The sequence below is a fragment of the Lonchura striata genome, chromosome 8 (assembly GCF_050655825.1).
Source record: "Lonchura striata isolate lonStrDom1 chromosome 8, ASM5065582v1, whole genome shotgun sequence".
NCBI lineage: Eukaryota > Metazoa > Chordata > Aves > Passeriformes > Estrildidae > Lonchura > Lonchura striata.
In genome coordinates this window covers 14,995,960-15,018,592 of record NC_140710.1, presented here as the reverse complement: position 1 = coordinate 15,018,592, position 22,633 = coordinate 14,995,960, and the positions used below count along the sequence as shown (strand labels likewise).

The following is a 22,633-nucleotide window of genomic DNA, read 5'->3' as shown; positions in this document are numbered from 1 at the left end:
TAAAGGAAAAAATATAAGGCAAGGTTAAAACAAGTCAGAATATATGTCCCTACTTTGTGTCAATACACCTAGATGCAACTTAAAAGCTCAGCATACTGAGAACTTGCCTGAAGTTTTCAGAGGTGACTAAATGCACAAGACATTCAGGAGAAGCCTCAGCACATCTGAGCTCCACAAGTGTTGGGGACAGAACCACATGGTTTATGTTTCACGTTTGGTTTTGGTTATTCAAATAATGTGCATTACACCTGCATCAGTTCACAATAAGTTTATTTTATGTGAAGAAAAGCTTTGCCATTAATGAAAAATTTCAGTAGAAAACAGTACCTCCTGCTTTCAATCTAGATTACTCAAAAGTAGAAGCTTGTATTAGTGAAAACTTCAGTAGAAACAAATCTGTAGGAAACGTTCTTGGCACATGAAGTAAAAGCTTTAAACACATTAAATTTGAATAGAGTATTGACCGTGCAACCATGCTGGCAGAAAAGCCAGATTTTAATGGCTGGTATTTGTCCCTCAAGACAATAACATGGAAGACACATAAACCTGCTTACATAACGCTAATTGTATATAAATATGGTGTTGCCATAATCAACAGTCTCTATTGAGGCCAGCCACTTAGTTTAGCAGTTCTAAATAAGTAATAGGCACTTTGCCTTTCTGATTTCCCCTTTCACCCATCAGCCAGTCTGAATCCATGCCAGGGATACTGTACACTGTTATCACCTACAAAAAGACAAACACATTATTATAAATTTCATTTGCAGGGAAGAGTTACAGTCTATCTTCATGTGATTCCCAGTGTCTTGGAATTGAGATTAACCAGGTTAAACAGAGCATTTAATACGATCATCCATGGAACATAATCTAATGCTCATAAAAATAATTTTACTGGTCCATGGAAAAGAATAGACACAGTATCATATTTTAAAGTACATTTTTTCTGTTGAAATTCTATTCATTACTGTTTATTTTCTATTATGCTTTATCTTAAACCTGGGTATCCACCCTCAGCCTAAACAGGCAGCCTAGAAGAAACTTCTGTAGACTTCATGAAGGAAAGACAGATGGTGTTGATGTGCTACATCTTTACAGAAAATCTGAGCCCACAGCTTCTAAGTCACTTTCTACATAAGAAAAAAGTCAAATAAAAATATTGAAATAATGCAATCTTAACTGGCGACTTGCAAATATTGCCATTTTACTTTCAAATAAATAAGGTATATAGAAAACCTTTACCTCATCTGCAAGTAGAGATAATTCACTGCTGTTTGCAGCATCATAATCATAGAGAACTCTTGCTTTTCTGCTGCCACTTGATGACTTCAGTTCACTGAGGCCTGAAGTAACCATTGAATTGCTTACTGAAGGCAATGAAGCAGAGGCTGAGGCCAAGACTGAGGGAGAAGAAACACTCTGCACAGGAGTTGTGGAAGACTGATTGTTGTTGGAGAGGAAAGTAGATGGAAAGCTGTGAGATTAAAAAAAAAAAAAGACTTCCAAGTGAATCTATTTTACACAGGGCATTATACATACTCCCATGCCTAAATTAGCATTCTTATTTTTATCAGCAATAAACACCAGTAGATAGTAGTAAGATAACAGCACTGAGAGTTGTATAACATAAATAAAGATGCTTGTTCCTGATAAGTAGTATAAATCAAATCAACATAACTGAAAAGGAATACTGCCACCTTAAAAAACCTTGGCTAGTTGTCTCTTAAAAAAAGGCAAAACCAAGAAAGCACTGTTGGTCAAACTCAATTCAGATTGTACTTTGATAAACAATTCTTTTGACAGCTCTGCCAGGAAAAGTAGCCTCCACCTCCTCCTGTTCATTCCTCAATTATGTGGTTACACAAAAGATTGTGCTGACGAACCAGATCAGGGAAATATAATACAACCTAAAACCACAGCCTCCCTCTGGAAGCAAGAAAAACCGCACGAGTATTTTTGTAATCTAAATCAGTTCATTGATTCACCTAATTCATGCTGTAAAGCAAAAAAAAAAACATTTTTTACACTAAAAATGAATGTATATCAACTTAAGCTCCTCATTTCTAGGTCAGGCTGCTACTTGCTCAATGCCAGCCATAGTGCTTGCCAGACCCTCCCATGAAGTCAATTAAATTCATGAACCTGACTGAAAAAGAGGGAAAAAAGTGTATAATCTACTCAGTTAATGAGCTCAGTCACAAAAAACTGTTATGAGTGACAAAGCAGATACAAGGGAAAGCACAGAATAACAACTGAAAAATGGAAGGAGCAAAAAGGAGAGCAAAGCAGCAAGAGATTTTGGGGCAGTGGAGCAGGAAGAATGGACCAGCTATGATGAGCTCTGAGAACATCTCATGTCCCTCTGCCCTACATTCTGGGATGCAGTCCTGTGGCAGACTAAACTCAGTTATTTAGCAGCTGATGTAACAATTTCTTGTCCCTTTGCTGCCTTACTTGGTTCTAACACCCATCTGGATTCCACCTTACGAGTAGGTCAATAGAGGTTTTAAAATGTGACGGAGCTGATGCAGTAAAAAAGGGCCAGCAAATAGGAGTTAGACGGAGTCATGATGACCTGGAACTGTAGCTGCATTTCCTCCCATTCTTTTGATAAGTGAGTTCCCACATAACTCCCCTCATCAGTCCTTCTACATGCATGCCTCTTCATTAACATCTGGGATATGGGCATATTACCTCCCCCCTCCTTTTGTGTGCCTGTTCTTTAGACATAAGGAAGATCTATCCACACCACACATATGAACCCACCAGAAAACAGCCTCATCTCATCCCTTCCCACCTCTGCTCCCAGTCAGATGTTTCTGAAGGTGCAGTTCAGTGGCAGCTGTACCCATGTAAATCCAGATCAGTATACTTCCACAACCATGTCTGCAGCATTACTGGTGCTTATATGATCATAAGATGAGCTGGTTTAGGGACTAATGCAGGTAAAAACTAAACCTATCAATGCAGCAACTAATTTTTGGTTCATCTGACAAGAAATACTGGAACTAATGCAGCTCATATCTGTAACAGCTGAAGCACTCATGCACACAAGGTTCCAGGTTCACACATAACCTGGTAAATGCACAATGCCACCAAACAGGGACACCCACTCCTGTACTCCTTTTTTGCACAGACGTTCATTCTCTATCATTTGAGTCAGATCTAGCAATCTGCTGCTTTTGATTCAACAACCTGAACTAACCAAAAATCAGGAAGTTAACTAATTTCCATGAGAATAGCTTATTAAACATGTTCATTTTGCAGTCACAATTGTATCTGACTTAAAGAAAAGAGCAGCAGTGTAATATGGAGGACAGCACTAGCCCCTTAACAGTCAGACCGAATTGCATGTTAAAATTGGGAAGACTTTCAGGAAATTGTTATGAATTTAGGCAGCAACTTACTACTGTGCAAAGGAGGAAGTCCCACTTCCCCTGAGGCTTACCTTGATCCCACTTAATTACAAAGAGCTGGTTCAACTCACCAAGAAGAGAAGGTAACTCCACCAATTTTTTTTTTTTTCATTTGCTAGATTAGTTTTTCAAGCTAGTTCATCACATATCCTGAACAAATCCAACAAGCAGAATAAAGGAAGCCAAAACCAGACCCCACATTTCTGTAGGTATAACTCAGCTGTGCCTCATGATGTATTTATTACATGACTAGCTGGCATTCAACCAGAGGGATTTAATTTTAAATGACAATCAGCTGTCTCTCAATATTCTTAAATGACTCTTCAATATACTGCTAAACCTGTTCTCAATTTACACAGTAATTACTTGCAAGTCATTCTGCTCAGTTCAAAGGGTCACTGGTTCGTACAGTCAGTGGAACAGAAAGCCAAAACTTTATAATCATTCTGTCAATCAGTGGAGCATTAAGTCTCACTCCTTTTGCAAAGCTGTATGTAAGGCATTTTACTGGAAGGCTTCAGCTATACAGAGGTTGTCTGGTTCAGTGTTTTTTATTTTGAATGCTTGAGTAAAAAGAGTTTCACAGCCTGTAGAGTAAGATACTTTTAATAGATAATCTGAAAAAAATTATGCCTCAGCTTACATTTGTCTGTTAGGGAAGCTGAGAAACTTCAGAGGAAAAGCAGCTATCAGGAAGAAAAAAAGCAGCCAGAGTACCAGAATATTTGAAATAGATTTGTTTAGTTAATTCTGAGGAACTGAAAATAAAAAAAAATGGGAGATTTGATTTAAAGAATCAATCCAGTCTCACAGGAGGGGAAGGCAATACAGAGATAAGCAGCTGATGCTGCCTTGAAGAGAAACATCCATAAAAATATGTCTATTTATATAAAGAGAACCGAGTACAAGTTTTTCCTCCACCTTCCCTACAGTTGCCTCTGGAGAGTACATCAGGAAGATCAGTGCTCAGCTTTGGAACCAAGAGGGGCTGTATGCCCTAGATTCAGACCCAGGGAAAATATCACATGCATCTCCTCTGAGAACCAGGTTTGTTTCAAGTAACAAACTGATCTCACTTAAGAGGCTGAATGCCTCTGGTCTATCAACAACCTCAAAACGAAACTCAGCGCTTCACAGTTCTTGGCTTTTATGTGAGAATGTTGCACAATACCATTCTTAGATGTGTGAAAAGCTGTGTAACTCAGCACAATGTGTTAACCAACACAGCACTGGCAGACCTAACCAACATCCAGCTGAGCTGCCTAAGTTGTTTATTTGGTCTTTGTGTGCCCACATAACCTCGGGAGCAGAAACCCTGCTCATCTGCTTATTTAATGCAAAGGCTACACACCACGCCCCTATAAATGGCAGCAAGGAGCACAACCTGAGACCTGTCCCAGTGCTCTGTTATACTTCAGTGGGATTTCCTTGCACAAGGAAGGAAAGACACACCCAAGATTAATACCATAACTATTTTAATCCACATAGGCAGAGAAACTTCATTTCACTGTTAGAGGCATTTAGAATTTTGCAAAGCTTCCATGCTTTTGGTTTTCTACCAGTCATAGTAATTTTATTAAAAATACTAATCAGATCACAGCCACATAAAAATACATCTGTTTTCCTAAAGACACTGTTTTCTTCAAATACACTTTTTTTTTTAATATGTGGTAGCAACTTACTCAAATTTTAAACGAAAACAGCAGTTCTGGGACAAGCTATACATCCTAAAGCAGAATTTAACAAATGTTAACAAAGGAAAACAAATTTAACAAAGGAAAATGTTCTTCCTTAGAATAAGGATATTATTTTTAAGGCTTTCTGTTTGATAAATACACTAGGATAGGAGTAAACATTTTAAAAATATCCTCTCAAAATAGTTGTGTAAATATATTTCACTTAATTTCTAATTTAAAAGTGGCTTTTCCTTAATACTGTAAATGTTTGTTTTCAAGCTTTCAATTCCATAATTTGTATTTATGTCCTGCCACATTTTATAGTTGAATATCTGGACTGTATTAGACTGGGATGTAACTTTAAAGATGTAGCTTTTTAGATGGAAATTTTAAATACTTTAAACTACAATTTAGCAGTTTAGTATTTTGTAAGACTAAAAAAAAAAATCTTAAACTACAAATTTAAACAAACTGAGGAAATCAAATGCCACAGGAAGTTGCAAGTCAGGAAAAGGGTAAGACTCAAGAACACTTTTGTTTTTACTTCCTTGTCAGGGAAAACATAAACAGAGATACCTCAGAGACAGTTACCTAGAACAGACATCACAGTAAACTTCTAAGTACAGACAATTCTTCAGGGCATACTCTCACATAAACTCACAGAGTTACTCTCCGTGTAACTCTGAGAAAGGGTGACTTGTGCAGAATTAGAATAGAGAAACTTTATGAAGTGTAAGTATATAGATCTCTCTGTATTCCCACCCATCACACAAAAAGGATTAAGAGCACAAACTGATGTCAGCTTCTTATCTTACTTTAAAAATGCTAAACCCATGAAACAAGACAATCTTGTTCATTCTACTGTGTGTGCTCTGGATAATAGGTAGGATGAGGTAGATTTCTTCCTATACTGTATCTATGCTGGCAACTCAGTTAAGAGTGGAGAACAGGGTTTCATCAGAAAATCAGATAATGACCTCTAGCGAATTAAGGGGCAACAGGAATTTATAGGAAGTATAAAAACTTATCCCACATTGCACAGTGGTTTAGTAGCATGAAGCATAAGACAGCTGAAATACTGAGACAACAACTGAGACTACAAATAAATCTCTAGAAATTTCTTTTTGTCACATTAAATGAGGCTACCAAGAGCTCACTTTCCTCAATTACACAATACATAAAATCTTAGTGGATCAACTCTCAAAAAGCTTTAGTGCTGTGTGTAGGCTTAAGGAAGTAGTTGCACTGGGTAATTATATATTAATTACCTGAGAACAGATATATTTCCTTTCAGTCCAGCATGCCTGTGTGTCCACCACTGTAGACACATTGTACATTTTCCTACCATTCAAAAGCATTTATTAAAAACTGAGATTTTTCCTGAAGTTTATACAGTATTCCTACCTTCCAAGTTGTTTCTGGAGATCCAGCATGTATTGGTAACATTGTGCATAATAGGTCATCTGAGCTTCCACAAAGTCATTCAGACAGCGGAGATGATGTGCCTGTAACACAGCAAAGAATTCAAGAGTTTAATCTACCAGGGCACAGAGCTGCATTAGAAAGAGCAGGCACCAAGTCAGGTGCTAATGCCAATACTGGCACTTAGGGATAAACACCAGATAGGCAGAGTGCCTGGATTTCCCAGGCAAACAGGATAAAATGTCACAAAAATTAACATACTTGAGTAAACATTTTTGTGGTGCCAACACTCAATTGATCTGATGAATGGGAAGCTGGGTATAAAGAATGAAAATGAAAGCTCCTGCATTCTGAAGGTTAATGGGAAAATAAAGTTAATTTCAGTGAATATTAAATTAGAATTAAAAAAAAAACAACCCTTTTGGTCTGATGCTTTAATGCACTGAAGTGAAACCTCATAGACCAGAGTTCCCAAGTAGTTTAGTGCAGCTATGGTTAGAAGGCACCCTGATACTGACTTTCCTCCTCAGCACCTTTTGGGTACTCACATGTGTGCTGCTGATTCCCTCCAGCAGCAGTCTGGTAATCTCTGCTTGACGGTCAAATTCGCTCTGAGTAATTCGCACCTCCTGTTCGGACTAAAAGCAAGAATGCACATCAGGAACTGGCACAGTGCTCTGTGCTACACCTGCCCACTGCAGCAGTCCCCCTTGATGCAGAACTGCTCCTACAAATGCACGAATCACAAGCTTAGGTGTTTGAAATGGGCTTTTTCTTTGCAGATCTTTACTAGGCAAAAACAGTAATTGCATTTTGGGTTCAGAAGTGTTGAGGCTCTGTGTACACAGACTGCAGCTTACCATCAGACACCTACTATGTATGCAAAAGAAAGGCATTGCTTTGCCAGCAGTATTACCCCACCTCTCCCCATAACAAACCAATTGTTCACTGGCACAACCATGTTTGCACCAGGGGTTTTGTCAGCATACCAATGGCAGCCAAGAATAATGTAATTTTTTTCTATACTTCAAACTAACAGGTCTCTGATGAAATAATTCAAGGTAAATTTCATGTTATTTTTGCCACATAACTGCACAGCAATCAGCTGTACACAACTCTTTGATGTGAAGTTTTATCAGGATGTCTCAATTTAATGTCTTGTACTGGCCACCAAATTACTACAACTATTTCTGGAGCTTGTAATCAACGAGTCTTTTAAATAAATAAACCTGAACTATACAAAATGTTCTAACACTTGATGCTACAATTACAGTAAAATTTGTATTAAAATTATGTAACACAAGTTTCATATTTCAATAGTTCAAATTTATTCCTTGTTACATATAGTTCTCAATGATTTTTAAGTTTTCAATTGCTTCAATCTAGCACAGCTAAAATTACTTTAGAGTACTTTTTTGGAGGGAAAAGAAAAACATTACACTAAACACACACATACAGAATATGTGCTCTAAGATCCATTTCTCCAAGACAGAATGTCCTCAGACTGGAATCTGGATTACCTCGCCTCAATGCTTATATTCATTTAGTGCCTTGTTTCTAAAAACAAACCCAAGGGCAAAAATCTACATTAGGTCCAAGATGCAGCAATTACTCTTCTCAGAAAGGAGAAATATATTTTAAGGAAAATTAATGGGGTGATACCAATAAAACACTGGTTTCAAAAGCATTTTATGTGTTTGCAACCATTCTGCTCTTGTGTTCAGCTAATGTTAATCAGAATGAAAAGTCAAATGGAACCTCAGGAAAGAGCACAGAAGAATGACACAGTTACCTAAGAAACATTTTCCATCTGAAGTCACTGCAGCTGGAAGGGCTTACACAGTAATTACAACAGTGAAGAAGTACCTAAAGAGAACTGTGTGCCTCTTACTCAAAACTGAGATAGCAGTGTTTGTATCAAGTTTCAAATTAGTTAGGTCTTCAAAGTTTCTTGAGGAAAGAATCTTTGCTTGGAATTTTCTGATTAAATTTAAATTAGTATCAGTGAAATTAATCTGTCAGTCTTTGAGAGAAATGTAAGAACAAACACATGAAAAAAGCTAATCTGATAGCCAAGAGGGGAAGAAAAGCAAGATCTTAATTTTCTTTTAAAAATCCATCAAAGCAGTAAGTAAATCATTTATCTGGAGAGAACTAGTTTTGTCTCTTGCTTCTCTGAAGTCAGCAGTTGCTCATGTGTTTCCATCTCCCTGTTAAGTAAGTAAATGTAGAAGAACAAGAACTTAGAAAAAGGGGACATATCCATCACAATAATTGTATTTGTTTCAACAACATTCTAGCAAATCAACTACTTTCTGTAAGAAAAGGAAAAGTAGGCAATGTGGTAACAGATATTAACTCAGTGCAGAGTGACTTAAAATATTTTTACACAAGCCCAATGTACTGGATTTATAGAGATTTCTATTAACTGAATTATGTGATAATGTCTTTAATGAATTTTGCCCATCCCTTAGTATTGCTAAGTGAACAGTAGCAGGACAGCATATCTATTCTACACCTTAGGCTAAAGGTGAAAACCAGCTACTTTAAACCTGGGAAGTTTATGGCTTGATCACCTTATTTCTGGACAGAGTGAAGAGCTCAAAAACACAAGACTAAACTTCCCAGCTGCAGTTGTATTGTGTTTTTAGGATCATTAAAAGGCCTCACTAGGTATGTGTCACGAAGATTCCTCAAAATGGTACTTGCTCTGCAAATACAGAATATGACCCCAGGTCTTGAATCTGCATATTCATATGTAAATAACCTCCCCAGATTTCACACTGGAGTACAGGACTCAGAAATACTGTGCAAATACTGTGCAATCCTTCAGTGAAGGGACAACACACATAAATGCATATGAAATAAAATCACCTTGCTAATGTTGTTTTACTAGACATACTTTTAGTAAAACACTGGTAGTGGATATACAGCTGTGCCTAGTATTTAATATTCCTTCTGAAATGCAGTTAGAGGAAGCTAAACTGAAGAAAGTTTGTCATTGCCACCATGCATATCTTTTATTCTAACTCAGAAAAAAACCCCAAACTGTCATGGAGCCAGATGACTGGATGGTCTGAATTCTTTGCTGGGAAGGTTATATTTAAATTGAAAACACTTATGAATCATCCCCTCAAACTCTCAAACACAGGACAGATTGCCTTTAGAAATGTGGATGGATTACTGCTCTGTTGGCTGTACATAATGCTGTAGTTCCTTCTCAATAGTCTCTGCTATTTATATACTAAATAAAAAGGGGACTCTGAATTACATGATTTATTACAAGAGCTAAAGTTTTTTGTCTTCTTTATACTATAGTTAAGCACTTTGTAGTATTTCTTCTTTCCAAGACATAATCTGTTAAATTTCACTACCCTAAAAATTGCTTGTCCTTGTCTCTGAAAAGCAAATAGCTTCAAGATTAGTTTTCAATACAGCAGTATGCTTTCCCTGCCATCTTTTCCCCCAATATAGAACCAGCAGACAGGTTTCCTGCTTCCAAATGTTACGTTATTTAATTCATTACATAATTCTCAAACTTTGGGATCAAAGTTGACCTAATCCTCCTTTTACAGTTAACCCTCCTTTCACTTTAAATGCCTCCTTCCCTCTGAACTCACACTCATCCTCACCTGTGGCACCGTAACTCACAAAGCCGGAAGAGCAACTCCCACAACTCCCAAGATTTCACTTGAAGCTGCATATCCCAGCTTCTCCCTACACCTCCCACAGCTGCCTAGCTTAGTTGCCCATTAACAACTGTACTCCAAAGCCCCTGCTCTGCTTCTATTTTAATTACCCCTCCTCTACAGAAATCCCTCCTTCCCTGTTTGCACTCCCCCTCACAGACTGCTGCCCATGCTGGTTTGTCAGAGCTAGTGAGCCTAAGAACAGCCCTTCTCAAGGCACTGCAGCAGCCACTGCCAAACACCCCACTGAGCTCCTCTGAGTTTGTCCCTGGGCAAGGGATGGCATGACAGAGCATGCTGCAACCCATCCCAAGGCTAAGCTTACAAACTAGCTTTCAGGGCAGGTGCAGTTTTCAGATGTGCCTACTCCCTAACTTAAGCTGCTGAGGATCTAGTAACACTGGGGAGAAAAGTGAGGTGTCCCATGTTCTGGGTAAAACTTGAAGATCAGTGTTTTCAGGAAAGTTTAGATTACTAGACCCCAATATTTCTGAAAATTTTCAAATAAGCTTGTTCTTATGAGGATATCGTACCAGTAAATTTTGAGAGAAGTCCTGTAGCTGTCTCTTGTATCTTGTCCCATGAGAATCATATGGTACTGGTACTAAGTGACAGCCAGAAACAGCTTACTGTTATTTTTCAAAGCCCCAGGCATTGTTTTGCCACTGAAACCTGAAAGGTCCTGGAGGGGCCCAGTGGATTCTGATGTAATGCATCAGGCTGCCAGCATCAGACTGAAATCAACAACGTGTAATATCCCTTATTACAGTAGACCAGCACAAGTTATAATTTCAGAATTCTGCAATTTTAAAAGTGTTTACTTACTTTTGTCACTTCCTCAGCCCATATCTAGTCAGCATTTAGAGTGGGGGAGGAGAAAATAAAAAAATACAAACTTAGACATTGGTGGTACTCTACTCCAGTATATATCACACTTTGGCTTTTAAGTACTTTCCTGTCCTCAGAACTTCACAGGGATTTGAGAAGTGCTACAAGTCAGTTGCCCAAAGCCCTTCATACACAATGAATCTATTATGAATATGGATAGCATTACATCTATGAAAGTTAGATACTGAAGAGAGTGTGATTCATAGAACTCATGTATTACAAGAATCTACTTAAAACAAGCTATTACAACACAAGACACAATTACTTCAAAAAATGGCATGAATCAGACAAGCCAAATTACCTTAGGAGGAACTTAAGTTACCTTAATGTGTTATAATAATGGAAAACTATGGAAGGCTATTCTCATTTTTACATTGAAAGATATGAATGCTTTCTCTTGCTAATTTCCTTACCAGTTTTCTATTTCACAAGCACTTTGACTGAAACCTAAATTTAATTGAAACAGCTACAGAGGTATTCCACATTGAGTATTAGAGTAGTAGGAAGCAGCACAGCAAAATCATAGAACTGCAAGGGATTTAGTCTAAAAGTTAATTACTTCAGCTTGCTCCTTCAATTCCCTCTTGCAATGTGGTTATTTTCATCTTCTTTCATTGTAAGATGATGACACAATCAAGAGTAGGAAGAAATGTGTATAAAGGTTGCAGGAGCAAACTGCAACAAACAAGTTTATTTGCTCATTTTTTATCTGATCACAGCTGAGAAATCTGGAACACTAAATTGAGATGAGACCCAATATGCTGTGCAGATCCAAACCCCAACCAGAACAGGATGGACAGCACAGTCTATGCTGTACATAACTAATTCATCCCCTTCTCTTCCACTCTCACAACTATAGTGCTAAAACCAGCTGCACTAGGGAGTCCTTGCAACAAGCTTAGGATACATTGTAGTCTAAATTAAGCCATTAACTTCTGTGACATTATTCAGTAGCAGTTCTTTGTAACACACTGCTTGAAAGGAATAATTCCCACATATTCCAGGCTGTTCCACATAATTCAGTTTTACTCATATTAAAAAGATAGGAAAACTAAATAATTCCTTTCCTCTAATAGCTGAAAATAATTTCAGAAGTGAAAAATTAACTCCTTTTTGTCCTAAGTTTACATTCATAAAATCACAGAATTTATAATATAATACTGTATCTTTCAAATTATCAGAAATAATCTGATAAAAAAAGCATCCAATGCTGTACTGATATTAGTGTATTTAGTGCATTACACCAATCCATTTTGGAATGGAAAACCTCTGAATCAAGACCAAAATGAGTTGGATAGCAAGAGGAAACATTTGACAGAAAAATGAATGAACACAGGAGGCCAACAAACCTTTAGCCATTTTACATGCAGCAAGTTGAGCATGTAAGAGACATTTACCATAATGTTATTCTCTTCAGGCTGAGAGATGTTTAGTTGCTTAAGTGTATAGATAAAAAAAACAAAAGAAAGTTATAAAACTGCAAATATAGCAGGTAAAGAGATTATCACCACAAAACACTGCAAGTTTAAGCAAAACAAGACTGTGAAGTGAATATAGATAAATAAAACAGTTTAGATTTTGATTTTAAATACTGAACTAAGCTGTTTCAGTTGTACAGTAAGCATGGGACAAGCAATTTTCAAGTTATTTTTCCCAGTTATAAAAACATGTTATCACATGTGGATAAAATTTAGCACTTTAACCTGTCACAGAAAATAGTAAAAGCATAAAAATTTGTGTCATAGCTCAATACACTTCACTAACCTATCAGTCCAGACCTGTTTGTTAGGTTTCTTCCTTTAAAAATAAGGGAGCCAGCAGAATATTTGCATCACACCTACATCCAGGTTAGTTCTCACTTCTATATTGCAGAGGATAAGGAAGAGCTGCAATTTTGATATTTCTGCTGGCATTCTACAATCTAATACTTCTTACACATGCACATTAATTTTAATTACATTTTGACAGCAAAGTATAGGCAAAATTGTGAAGAGGTTTAGGGTTTCGTGCTCTTCCAGCACTAAATTATGTGCATAAAACTGCATACTTGCTGTATGAATACTTAGAATCAAGTAGTAGCAGCAGCAATCAGCACCAAGCTCTGAATGATTGCACTGCTGATGGAATTAAAACTTCAGTATAATATATACATATGTATCATTTTAATACCAGGCTCAAGGGGAACAATTCCTTACGGTCATTTCATTGCTTTAGAAAGTAAGGTCCATACTTGCTACCACACCACAAAGGAGGCTAACAATAAAAACACTTTTTTTTTTTTTAACTTAACTCTGAACAAAGTCAAGCAAAGGAATAGTTTACTATCCAGTCTTCCTCTACCCATTGCTTCAAAATTGCACTACTTGCTAATCAAAACCTTCTCCGTTCTCCATAGTTAGTCTTACAAATTAAGCTTGACAAATAGAGAAGTGACTTTTTGCATAGAATTTACACAAGGGAAAATGCATGCATAGACTTAAAAATACAGATAGTTTAAATACAGAGGGACAGTGTGCATGACATGGACTGACACAGAAGAGCACAACTGTCAGGTAGAGATTATATTGGTTTTTAGATGGAGCGTGATCTCAAAGATGCAACTCACTTCAAAGCTCAAGATGATGCCTCTCAGATCTTTCAGGACAATTGTGCATTCTGAAAAGCTAGTAAAATATGTAAGTCCTTCTTCTGCCTCTCCATCACGTACACTGTCCCTGTGTATTTAAACTGACTGGATTTCTTTAGTCGCATGACCCTTACTGCAGTAACCCTTACAGAAGAAATCACTTCACTATCCATCATTAAAGGCTGACCCTTTGGAGATTAAGTCAAAAAATTGCTATGAATATACTGTAAATATATCCTGATGAAACTACATACAGACAACAGTCCATTCCTTCACTTAGAGCATTTTAAGAGTTTAAAAAGCAGTAACATTTATTTTCAATTTAATCTCCTTGCATAAGCATTTTTTGAGGGAATCTGAATGGTTAAGTCATGTGGGTTGAAGTGCCACACCTCTGTTTGGAAGTGTAAAACAGTAAGCAATACATAAAGAGAAACCATAAATATTTTTGAACATAGAGAAGTTAAATATAGATAGGTTCATCAGTTGAAAGCAATTATACACACACTTCAACATTTGCAGAGATTCAAGCACTTGTATTTACACCCATATTGGCAAGTTGTATAAATTAATTTTTGACAGTACAGGCTCATCTACTATAAAGCAAGAAGAGAGTAAGTCTAACTTGATGGAATATTTAAAAGACTAACACCTTGATCAGTAACTCACTTCTGTTTCCTTGTGTTCCACTAAGGCTTTTCTTACAAAAGTACCTAGAAAAACAACCAGGGTAAGAAGCTAGGACTGGAAACATAACCAAGCAGTCAGGTTGAAAATTATTTATCAGTAAGTCTGAAAGTTATGGACAAACTAAAAAAAAAACCCTCTACTTACTGCAGCTCGAGCTTCTGCAACTTTTGCCTTCTTCAGTCTGGTTTTTGCAGCATCCAAATCCAGTCTTTTATTTTGTAACAGTTTACGTTCTTTCTGAAAGTAAGTTAGTTTGTGAGACTGGGTACACACACAAGCAAAAGGCTGTCTACTTGGAAATGCTCTTAATGAATTATCATGTAAAAAAAAGTTCTTTAGTTCGAGAGAGGCAGAATTAGATCTTAATTATTCTCATACAGTTTATGCTCAATATGCATACTTCTCATACAACAACAGTTACCAAACAAACGTTTTCATTATTATTTTGGTTTCACCTCAGCAGAAAAACAGAAGATACTCCAAAGGCACAAATTTCAATTGATTTTTTTCTATATTACCTGGAGGAAAGTAATAATGAACCATTATCTACTACTACATTTTGAAGACTGACAGTTACAATTGGTGTGAAATTCTGAAAAATGTACAATTCAACTTACAGTAATAGTTTTGTAGTCTCCTTCAATAAAGTTTCTTAGGGGAGTGAGGAAGTTTATAGCAGAAGCTTGAATGAGTTCTCTGTCTGCTGCTCCAATTCGTTTTTGTGTTTCTCCACATTTAATGAGTGCATTTCCTGCAAAGGAAAAACTATGTTAATCATATTGTTCAGGCAGGAGGTTAACAAAACAAGTTGCTACTGTCAAGAAAGTTTAGGTCAGTAGTTTGAAAAACAACACAATGCCATTAAAAAGGGCCTTCAAAAGAAAGAAAATAATATGGAGAAAACCCCAAAACCTCAAATTTCCCCCCCCCCAAAAAAACCACTCCAAACACCAACATAAAAACAAACAAACAAGCCAAACCATTTCTATTATGAACGATCACAGGTCAAGGCAAGATTTCAATGAGACCTCATATTATGGCACCTCCATAGTGAACACCTATTTCAGAACTGGGTGTCATACCTATTTATCTTAATTCAACAACTTCCTCTCCTATACAACATTCTTAACACAGGATTAGTTGTTAGCAAGGCAAAAGCTTATAAAGATATTGGAAAATAATGTGCTTTTTCTCACCCCCATCTACTCAAACTTTAAAATATGCATTTGCACATTAACTGAGCAATACTTTGAAATTTAGATGCAAGTGGAGTATTGAAAGTGAAACTAATATATCAAAAGGAATTTCAACAGGCTAATACTGCTTAGTTAGAATGGACACTAAGTGTTCAGAGAAGACTTTATGACACCCATGAAACCCTAACAGTCTATCTGCATTCTAACATTTCATCTTATTTGCCTGAATTCAAAAACTTCTGCAACTTATGGGACAGCATGCCTGTAAGTACAATTTTGTTTGATGTTAAAAAGCAAGACTTGAGACTGATGATCAGAAGGAAAGCCACAGATACAAAAAATCATGTGGAAGAGGAACAAAGCTTGCCATTATTGATTTTGGCATAAGAATTCTATAAAACATTTACTTTTATTTAATTGGGTTTTCCTTTTTTGAAAAAGAACATAATTCTTAACAAATATAAGGAACTCATTCTTCACAGAAAAGTTTTCTCTCCCACAGTAATTTTAAATAAAGACTTGAAGAGAGTAAACTATCAGAGTTTGCATACCATAATATATACAGACACCTGCATTTTTCAGTTGTTTAATTAAATTAACAGCAGAATTTGTATTGGCAACTTAAAGAGTTTTAGAGAACATTATAATTAGACATTTAAATTAACAGCAGTGTAAAAATATTAGAGGTAATACCCCCAACCATCTCGTCATAGGTATATAAATTTACTAGAGAAGGAATAAAATTTAGACCATGTTCCATACTCCTATCCTTATCAAAATATTATATATTAAGAAAAGCAGAAATACTGTACAGTTAGGGAGGTTTCTTAATACAAAAGTCAATTTCAGGTAACATTTTCAATCCAAACAAGAAATAAAATCAATAAATACTGTCAAATGTGCAGATGTGTTCCTTTAACAAGGAAACTAAACTCCAAATGTAGTTGCTCTGCTAAGATAATTATCCATCCATGAAGATGGATACCATTCCAACCACAAGTTTTGTTTCTTGATTTGGAGAGAAACCTCATCATTGATCCCCTAGAATCCAGTTACACAGCAAGTCAAGTCAAACTGATACAAATGTCATTAAACAGTTTTAGCTAGTGGAAGACAAGAAATATAATTTTATATTGTTAAAAAAGCCTGTATCTATGGGTTTCTGTACTTCTTACCATAGGCTGTTCCTGGACCAAATTCATTCCCAGCATCAATCATATACTGGCCTAGTAACTCTGGGTTATTCATGCGACTTGGTGCTTTGCGGTCCAGCTTCTCGTAGACAAATTCTTCTATTCTGGCATCTAAAAATGTTTATTTGAAATAATTAGTGTCATTTAAAGCACAACTCAGAAACAAGCAAACAAAGAAGATAAAGGAACACAAAAAAAGAATTTCAAAATCCAGCCATTAAACTCAACATTAAGTGAACAATGTTAAGCTGGAGATCCTGTTCTTGAAAACTGGAAGCTGACCATGTTCCATGTTATGTTCAAGCGTTTCCTAGAGTCATCTGGGAAAGTGAAAATTTATACTTTTCTTCTCCATTAGCACAGTTATGAAGCTTTTCAGAATTTTGATCAGAAGTCTCCACAGTAAGAGCAGTTAACAGAACACTTCTCCTTAAAAAAAGTCTTTTGTTCCCCCTCCATTAAAAAGACAAAAATGGTTCACTACAATTAGCAGTAGGAATTAAGTTCAACTACTACTCTAAGTTCCCTATTAAAATATTCAGAAAGTTCAATAACCCCAGAAATTATATCCTCCTTCCTGTGCCCCATGCTCCCTTGAAACACTCTGAAAGAAACCATTAAAAGTTATTAGAAAATGTTTCATTTTGCGTTCTCATTTTTTCTTAGTCTGAGCAATAAAATTATCAGAAAAACTTGTCAAGACTATGTGAGCATTACTACCTATCATAATACTAAGCCACAGGAAGCTTAGGTGGAAAGGCCTCACACACCTAAACAGGGACTCTGTAATTGTAAAAGTAAACTCCTCAGATACAATATCCAATTTCTCTGACCAACTGCATTAATTTCTCACCTAGCTGGCTTTATTTATACAATCAGTAAGAACTAATTTCAGCCTACAATAGTACAGACAACCACAGAGAAACTTTCCAGTGAACAAACCTGCCACTTTAATACTACTTGTTAACTAGATAACTTTCAACAGCAATGGATTAAGTAACTACTATTTCATGAAGGTCACAAAAATTAATCTAAGACAGAAAATTAGGGGTACCAGACCACTTCCTGGCAGCAAGAGTGAACAAGAAATTATCAAAAGTGATTTGTTTTCTTTACTCAAGCCATAATATTTATGTTTTACTAGATCACAGAAGAACTGGAAATTAATCTAAAATTATTGCACTATTACATGGGTCTGATCGATAGGTACAACTATAAACAGGACTGAAAATGATTTTTCCTCCCCTGGACAGGGTCACTCCATTAACAACCACCAAAACAGCTCTCTGATCCTTCTCCTAAGTAGGCCAGCAAACAGCTGAAGTTACATTCACAAAGATCACTGCTCAATGCTGAGTATTTTTAGCCATCAGAAAATGGACTGGAGAGCAGAACTGAGACACTACTATATATCATCCTTCTACTGAAACTTCTATATGCACTTCCAGTAGCCTCCAGTCAGTGTTTCAATATTTGAAGCTTACAAGTTTCTGAAAAAGTCCAAGAGATACTACAAATACTGAATTGAATGAAAAAGACAACTATTTCCTCTGACCTCGACAAAAGTAGAAATTGGAGCTAGAATATTCTGCAAGTTCTACTGCATTCTTCCCACAGGATTAGTTGGTTTATTTTTAAAATACTGTTTTTCTGGAACTAAAAGATGCAACACACTTCCAAAGTAATACTTCAAACATCTCTGTAATACAGAATTAATCTACTTGGCATTAGAGAAGTGTCAGCAGTGTATGATTTACCTTTACTAATAAATCCTAGCTCAGAATGTCATTACAAGGAGAATACTTGTTTTCAGTGCAGAGGTAGTAGCCGTTTCGTAAAATTATCATTTGAGCAAACCCAAAGGAGGTTTAGATTTTTTCAGTAGTTCACCCACTGACTAGACACCAGGTCTTGACTTAAAATCTAGATCTATACACTAAGAAAATTTCTATAGCTCTAAACTCTAGTACAACCAAAGGATGACTCTGAAACTGATGTCCTCAACATTACTACTCATAGCAGCAATTTCAGAAACAAATAAAACACACCATAAAACTTTATTTCTTCTGCCCATGTATTTTTCTGTCACTGTTACAGTAAGACTCAAAAGTGATGAAATCGTATTTGACACTTTTTTGTATTGTTTAAGTAGGGTGCTAATTCTTCAGTAATGGAATTGTTAAAGACAAGTATTTTAGTTCATCTTGCCTGCTTCAAGTGGATCTGCATTGTGCAAAGAGTTTAAATAATGAAATAATAATGACATTTCTGAGCCACTGTATTTACCCCATGAAGAACTTCACAGTTCTTACAGCTACCCAAGATATCTGGAATTAGAATGGGAAACTCAATTAAACAGTAAACAATTCTAAAAACCAATCAACCCGAGACTGAGTATAGAACCAATACAACAATTTAAAAAGCTCTGTATAAAGTTTTCCCCATTTGAAAGGTTCAGGAAGTACCAGCAATTGGCAGTGTCTCCAATTCTTGCCAGCTTTTCAAAATGTGCTTTCCATAACTGCATCCTTCAAATTTTAAATCTGCTGCATTTTGTCTTCACTTATGCAATAGCTAATAATGCAGTAAATATTTACATTGGCATATCTATTAATTCAAAAGTTGAAAACAAAAACCTGAAGGGCTTCTTACTTGGATTTGGCTGCAACAATACTTCTGTTTGCTTCATTATTTTTTCTGTCCATAATTTAGTGCATTCTGCTTTGCTGAGAAGGTTCTCCAGATGAGCATCCAGTTCAGTCTTCTCTGCCTGACCAAGCTTTTCTTCTGTGAACTGCAAGTTAGGTTAAAAATATTCAGTTCATAGAAATAATTTTCCAGGACAAATTTAAAACAGTCACTTATATTACTTTGAAGATGATGTTTTAAAAGATATAACCATTCCCCAGTCATCTGTAAAAATCTAAGGACAAATTTAAAAATTATTAAATTCACCAACACATCCATACTATCAGGTAAAAATGGGGGCAGACAAAGATGCAACAGGTAATCTGAGAATTCTCATGTGAAGAGGTTTGTCCAATTCTGCAGAGTTCTTTAAAACTAACTGAAATGAAAGTCCAGAGGTAATAAAGAAAATTAAAAGAATGCCTCAATTACCCTTGTATAAACCTGAAGGCAAAACAGATTCCAATCACAGCTGCTTCGAATGTATTGGAAAAAATATCCTGGCCAGAGGAAACAGGACAAAAATAGGGAGTTTAAACTTCAGTAAGAAGATTTAAATTATAATTAGACATTAAGGAAAGCTTCTAAAGACAAGGATTAAAAGCTAAAACAAACTTTCTTGGGAAGTTGTGAAATATATATTTTTGGCAGTGGGGAGTATGTTGCTTTTTAGAACAGGATAAACCACTGTTTGATAAACTCTTTAGATGTCCTATTATGCCTTATAGAAACAGTAAGATCACCTCTGCAGTTCTTGTCCAAGCTGTGATTTTAGTGACCATGAAATACAATATAACTTCATTTAGCTAAATAAATCCATCAGACAATTCATTTCATTTGATACAAAATTCATGCCAAATCTTACTAATCCACAAGCAGTTTGTTTTTCAATCCCAGCCAGGGAGAAGCTACACATTTCACAACAGGGAAGCGAGCAAAGCCGGAAGCGAGGCTTTGCCTGCTCCCTTCAGAGCAGCAGCTCCTCACAAGGATGATCCCATCCCTTGACAGCCCTCTGTTCAGTCAGGCATTCTCAGGAGAATCCGGCTTGTGATTCAGTTGCTAACAAATTTACCAATTAGGAACTAAACTGGACTGGAAGCATTCTGACTGTCCAATTTAATTATTAACAAGTTCTCTGGTGTCCAGTAAGAAACAGAATACAATAGAAGTAAATTGCATTGCCCAAGTTTGTTTTCATTTCTGTCACATGTAGGTTAACCAACCTTGATAGCATGCACATCTTGATAAATGCTTCAGGCATTTACAGTTCTACATAAAAGCAAACTGCAGTAAAGAGAAAGTTCAGCTGTTGTATAGGGAAGAAGGGAATTTATTCATGGATGTACTATTGCCGTTTAAAGGCTTTTTAAACTATGCCAGGTGGTCTCAAAAACTTTGTACAGATTCTTTACAATACAGTAAAAATAGATCTGGGATTAATTTTTTTACTAATTACAGAGAAAAATATTTGTATATAAAATTATTAGTATTTCCATAAATCCTGTCACCAGTGTGAAGATTGCTAAATTAAGACCACAGTATTAGATTTCACATATACAGTTAAATGAAATCACAAGGTCCCATCACACATCACAAGATCTTACAAGGAGGGATAAAACTGCATCTCCTTTTTTTCCCTTGTCCAACAAGAAAGAGAAAGTGGAGGCAGGAAAGAAAGTCAGTCTGGGAAGCAGGCAGATAGGGAAGAAGACAGGAGTACTGGGGGAAGCATGGAAATACTTCCATCACAAAGAGAAGTAATAATGACTGCTTTAACGTCATTTAAATTTGAACGATATGTTTTGACGAGTTTGCATTTTCAGAGCTCTGTTGTGCTGCTAATCATTGGTTCTGCTTGAATATTGAGATTTAGGGCAATACATCAGACTGACCAGACCAGACAACAACACATCACATTCCAAACCTGACTGTGACCCAGTGAGAACTCGTAAGAAACCGTAGTGGATTATTATATACTGTTTGGATGCCCATCTCCATACAGCAAATCTGTTCAAGTTTGATAATATAAGGAAAGGGGATTACGTCTCAAGACAAGAGCTAAGGAACAAAAGACAGTTACAGTGCCGTCACTGTGAAGAAAGGGGAAAACCAAATCGGAAACAATGGGCTAGCAAAGAAGCTTAAAAACCATACTAAAGGTAAAAGAAATCGAACAGCCTAAGCAGACACATACTGGACTTTCATGTCGCATCAGAGCTCGACTTTCACCGATCAGGCAGCGATGTGAACACGTTTTTAGCAGGCAGTAAACCCCAGGTGTTTATTTCAGGCGAGACACACCTTTGTCCTTGGCATGCCCAAAGTCCGGCCGTATCTCCGGCAGCTGATGCCCGCGCATCTCGTGCTCCCAGCGCTGGCGCCCTCGCCCCTCTTTGCCCGTCTGACCTTGGCCTGTCTCGGCCCCGGCAGCCCCCGAGGCTGCTGCCGTGCAGCCGGCCTGGCGAACGCCCAGCCCGCGGCCGAAGGGGCCGGCTGGAGGAGACCTCTCGCAGCAGCCCATCGCCGCCCGGCCCGGCCGCTGCTCCGGCCTCGTCCCCGCCAGCACGGCCGGGCCCGGCCTCCCCCCGAGCCGGGAGCCCGCGGCGGGCCCGGCCCCTCCCGGCCCCCGGGGCGGGGCCGAGCGCCCCGGCCAGCGCCCCGCACCGGGCCCGGCGGCGGCGGCGGCCCGGCGGAGCCACCGCGGCTTCCACCGCGGCTCGGGCGTCCCCGGACGGGCCCGCCCCGGCAGAACGGCGGCCCGGCGAGGGCCCGGCAGGGGAGGCGGTCCGTACCTGCACGGCGCGGCTCAGGAAGGTGCCCGCGTCAGCCGCCAGCTTCTTCACATTGAAATCCATGATGTTCATCTTGGGCGGGGGCGCTGACTCAGCCCGCGCACCCGCGGCGGCGGCGGCCGCTCCGGCCCGTCCCTGTGGGAGCCGCCGGGGGCGGTGCCGGGCCCGGCCCGGCCGCAGCGGATTGGCGGGGCCGTGGCGTCAGCCCAGGGCCCGGATCGGCCGGGTGAGCGGCGCCGGCGGCCGCCCCGCCCTGGCCCCAGACTGCCCGGCCGCGCTCCGCCTCGGCCGCCTTCCTGCGCGGCTCCGCCCGGCCCCGCGCCGCCCCGCCCCAGCCCCGGCGCCCCCGCTGGCGTG

General features: G+C 38.1%; 1 protein-coding gene across 4 annotated transcripts; it reads right to left on the bottom strand.

Moving 5' to 3' along the window:
- Window positions 1-253: 253 nt before the first annotated feature.
- SH3GLB1 (SH3 domain containing GRB2 like, endophilin B1) lies at window positions 254-22,422 on the bottom strand. 4 transcript variants are annotated; one of them, XM_077785432.2, is made up of 11 exons: window positions 22,277-22,422; window positions 19,446-19,587; window positions 16,776-16,904; window positions 15,022-15,155; window positions 14,549-14,641; window positions 12,438-12,524; window positions 11,026-11,049; window positions 7,060-7,149; window positions 6,494-6,594; window positions 1,240-1,471; window positions 254-726 (listed from the first exon to the last, which is right to left on the bottom strand). In XM_077785432.2, exons 1-11 carry the CDS (start codon window positions 22,346-22,348, stop codon window positions 619-621), a joined length of 1,212 nt encoding a protein of 403 aa, XP_077641558.1. In that variant the 5' UTR covers window positions 22,349-22,422; the 3' UTR covers window positions 254-618. The 4 variants fall into 4 exon arrangements, with proteins under 4 accessions (XP_077641558.1, XP_021382388.1, XP_085442531.1 ...); XM_021526713.4 differs by having other exon boundaries at window positions 12,486-12,524; XM_085586405.1 differs by lacking the exon at window positions 12,438-12,524.
- Window positions 22,423-22,633: the final 211 nt, after the last annotated feature.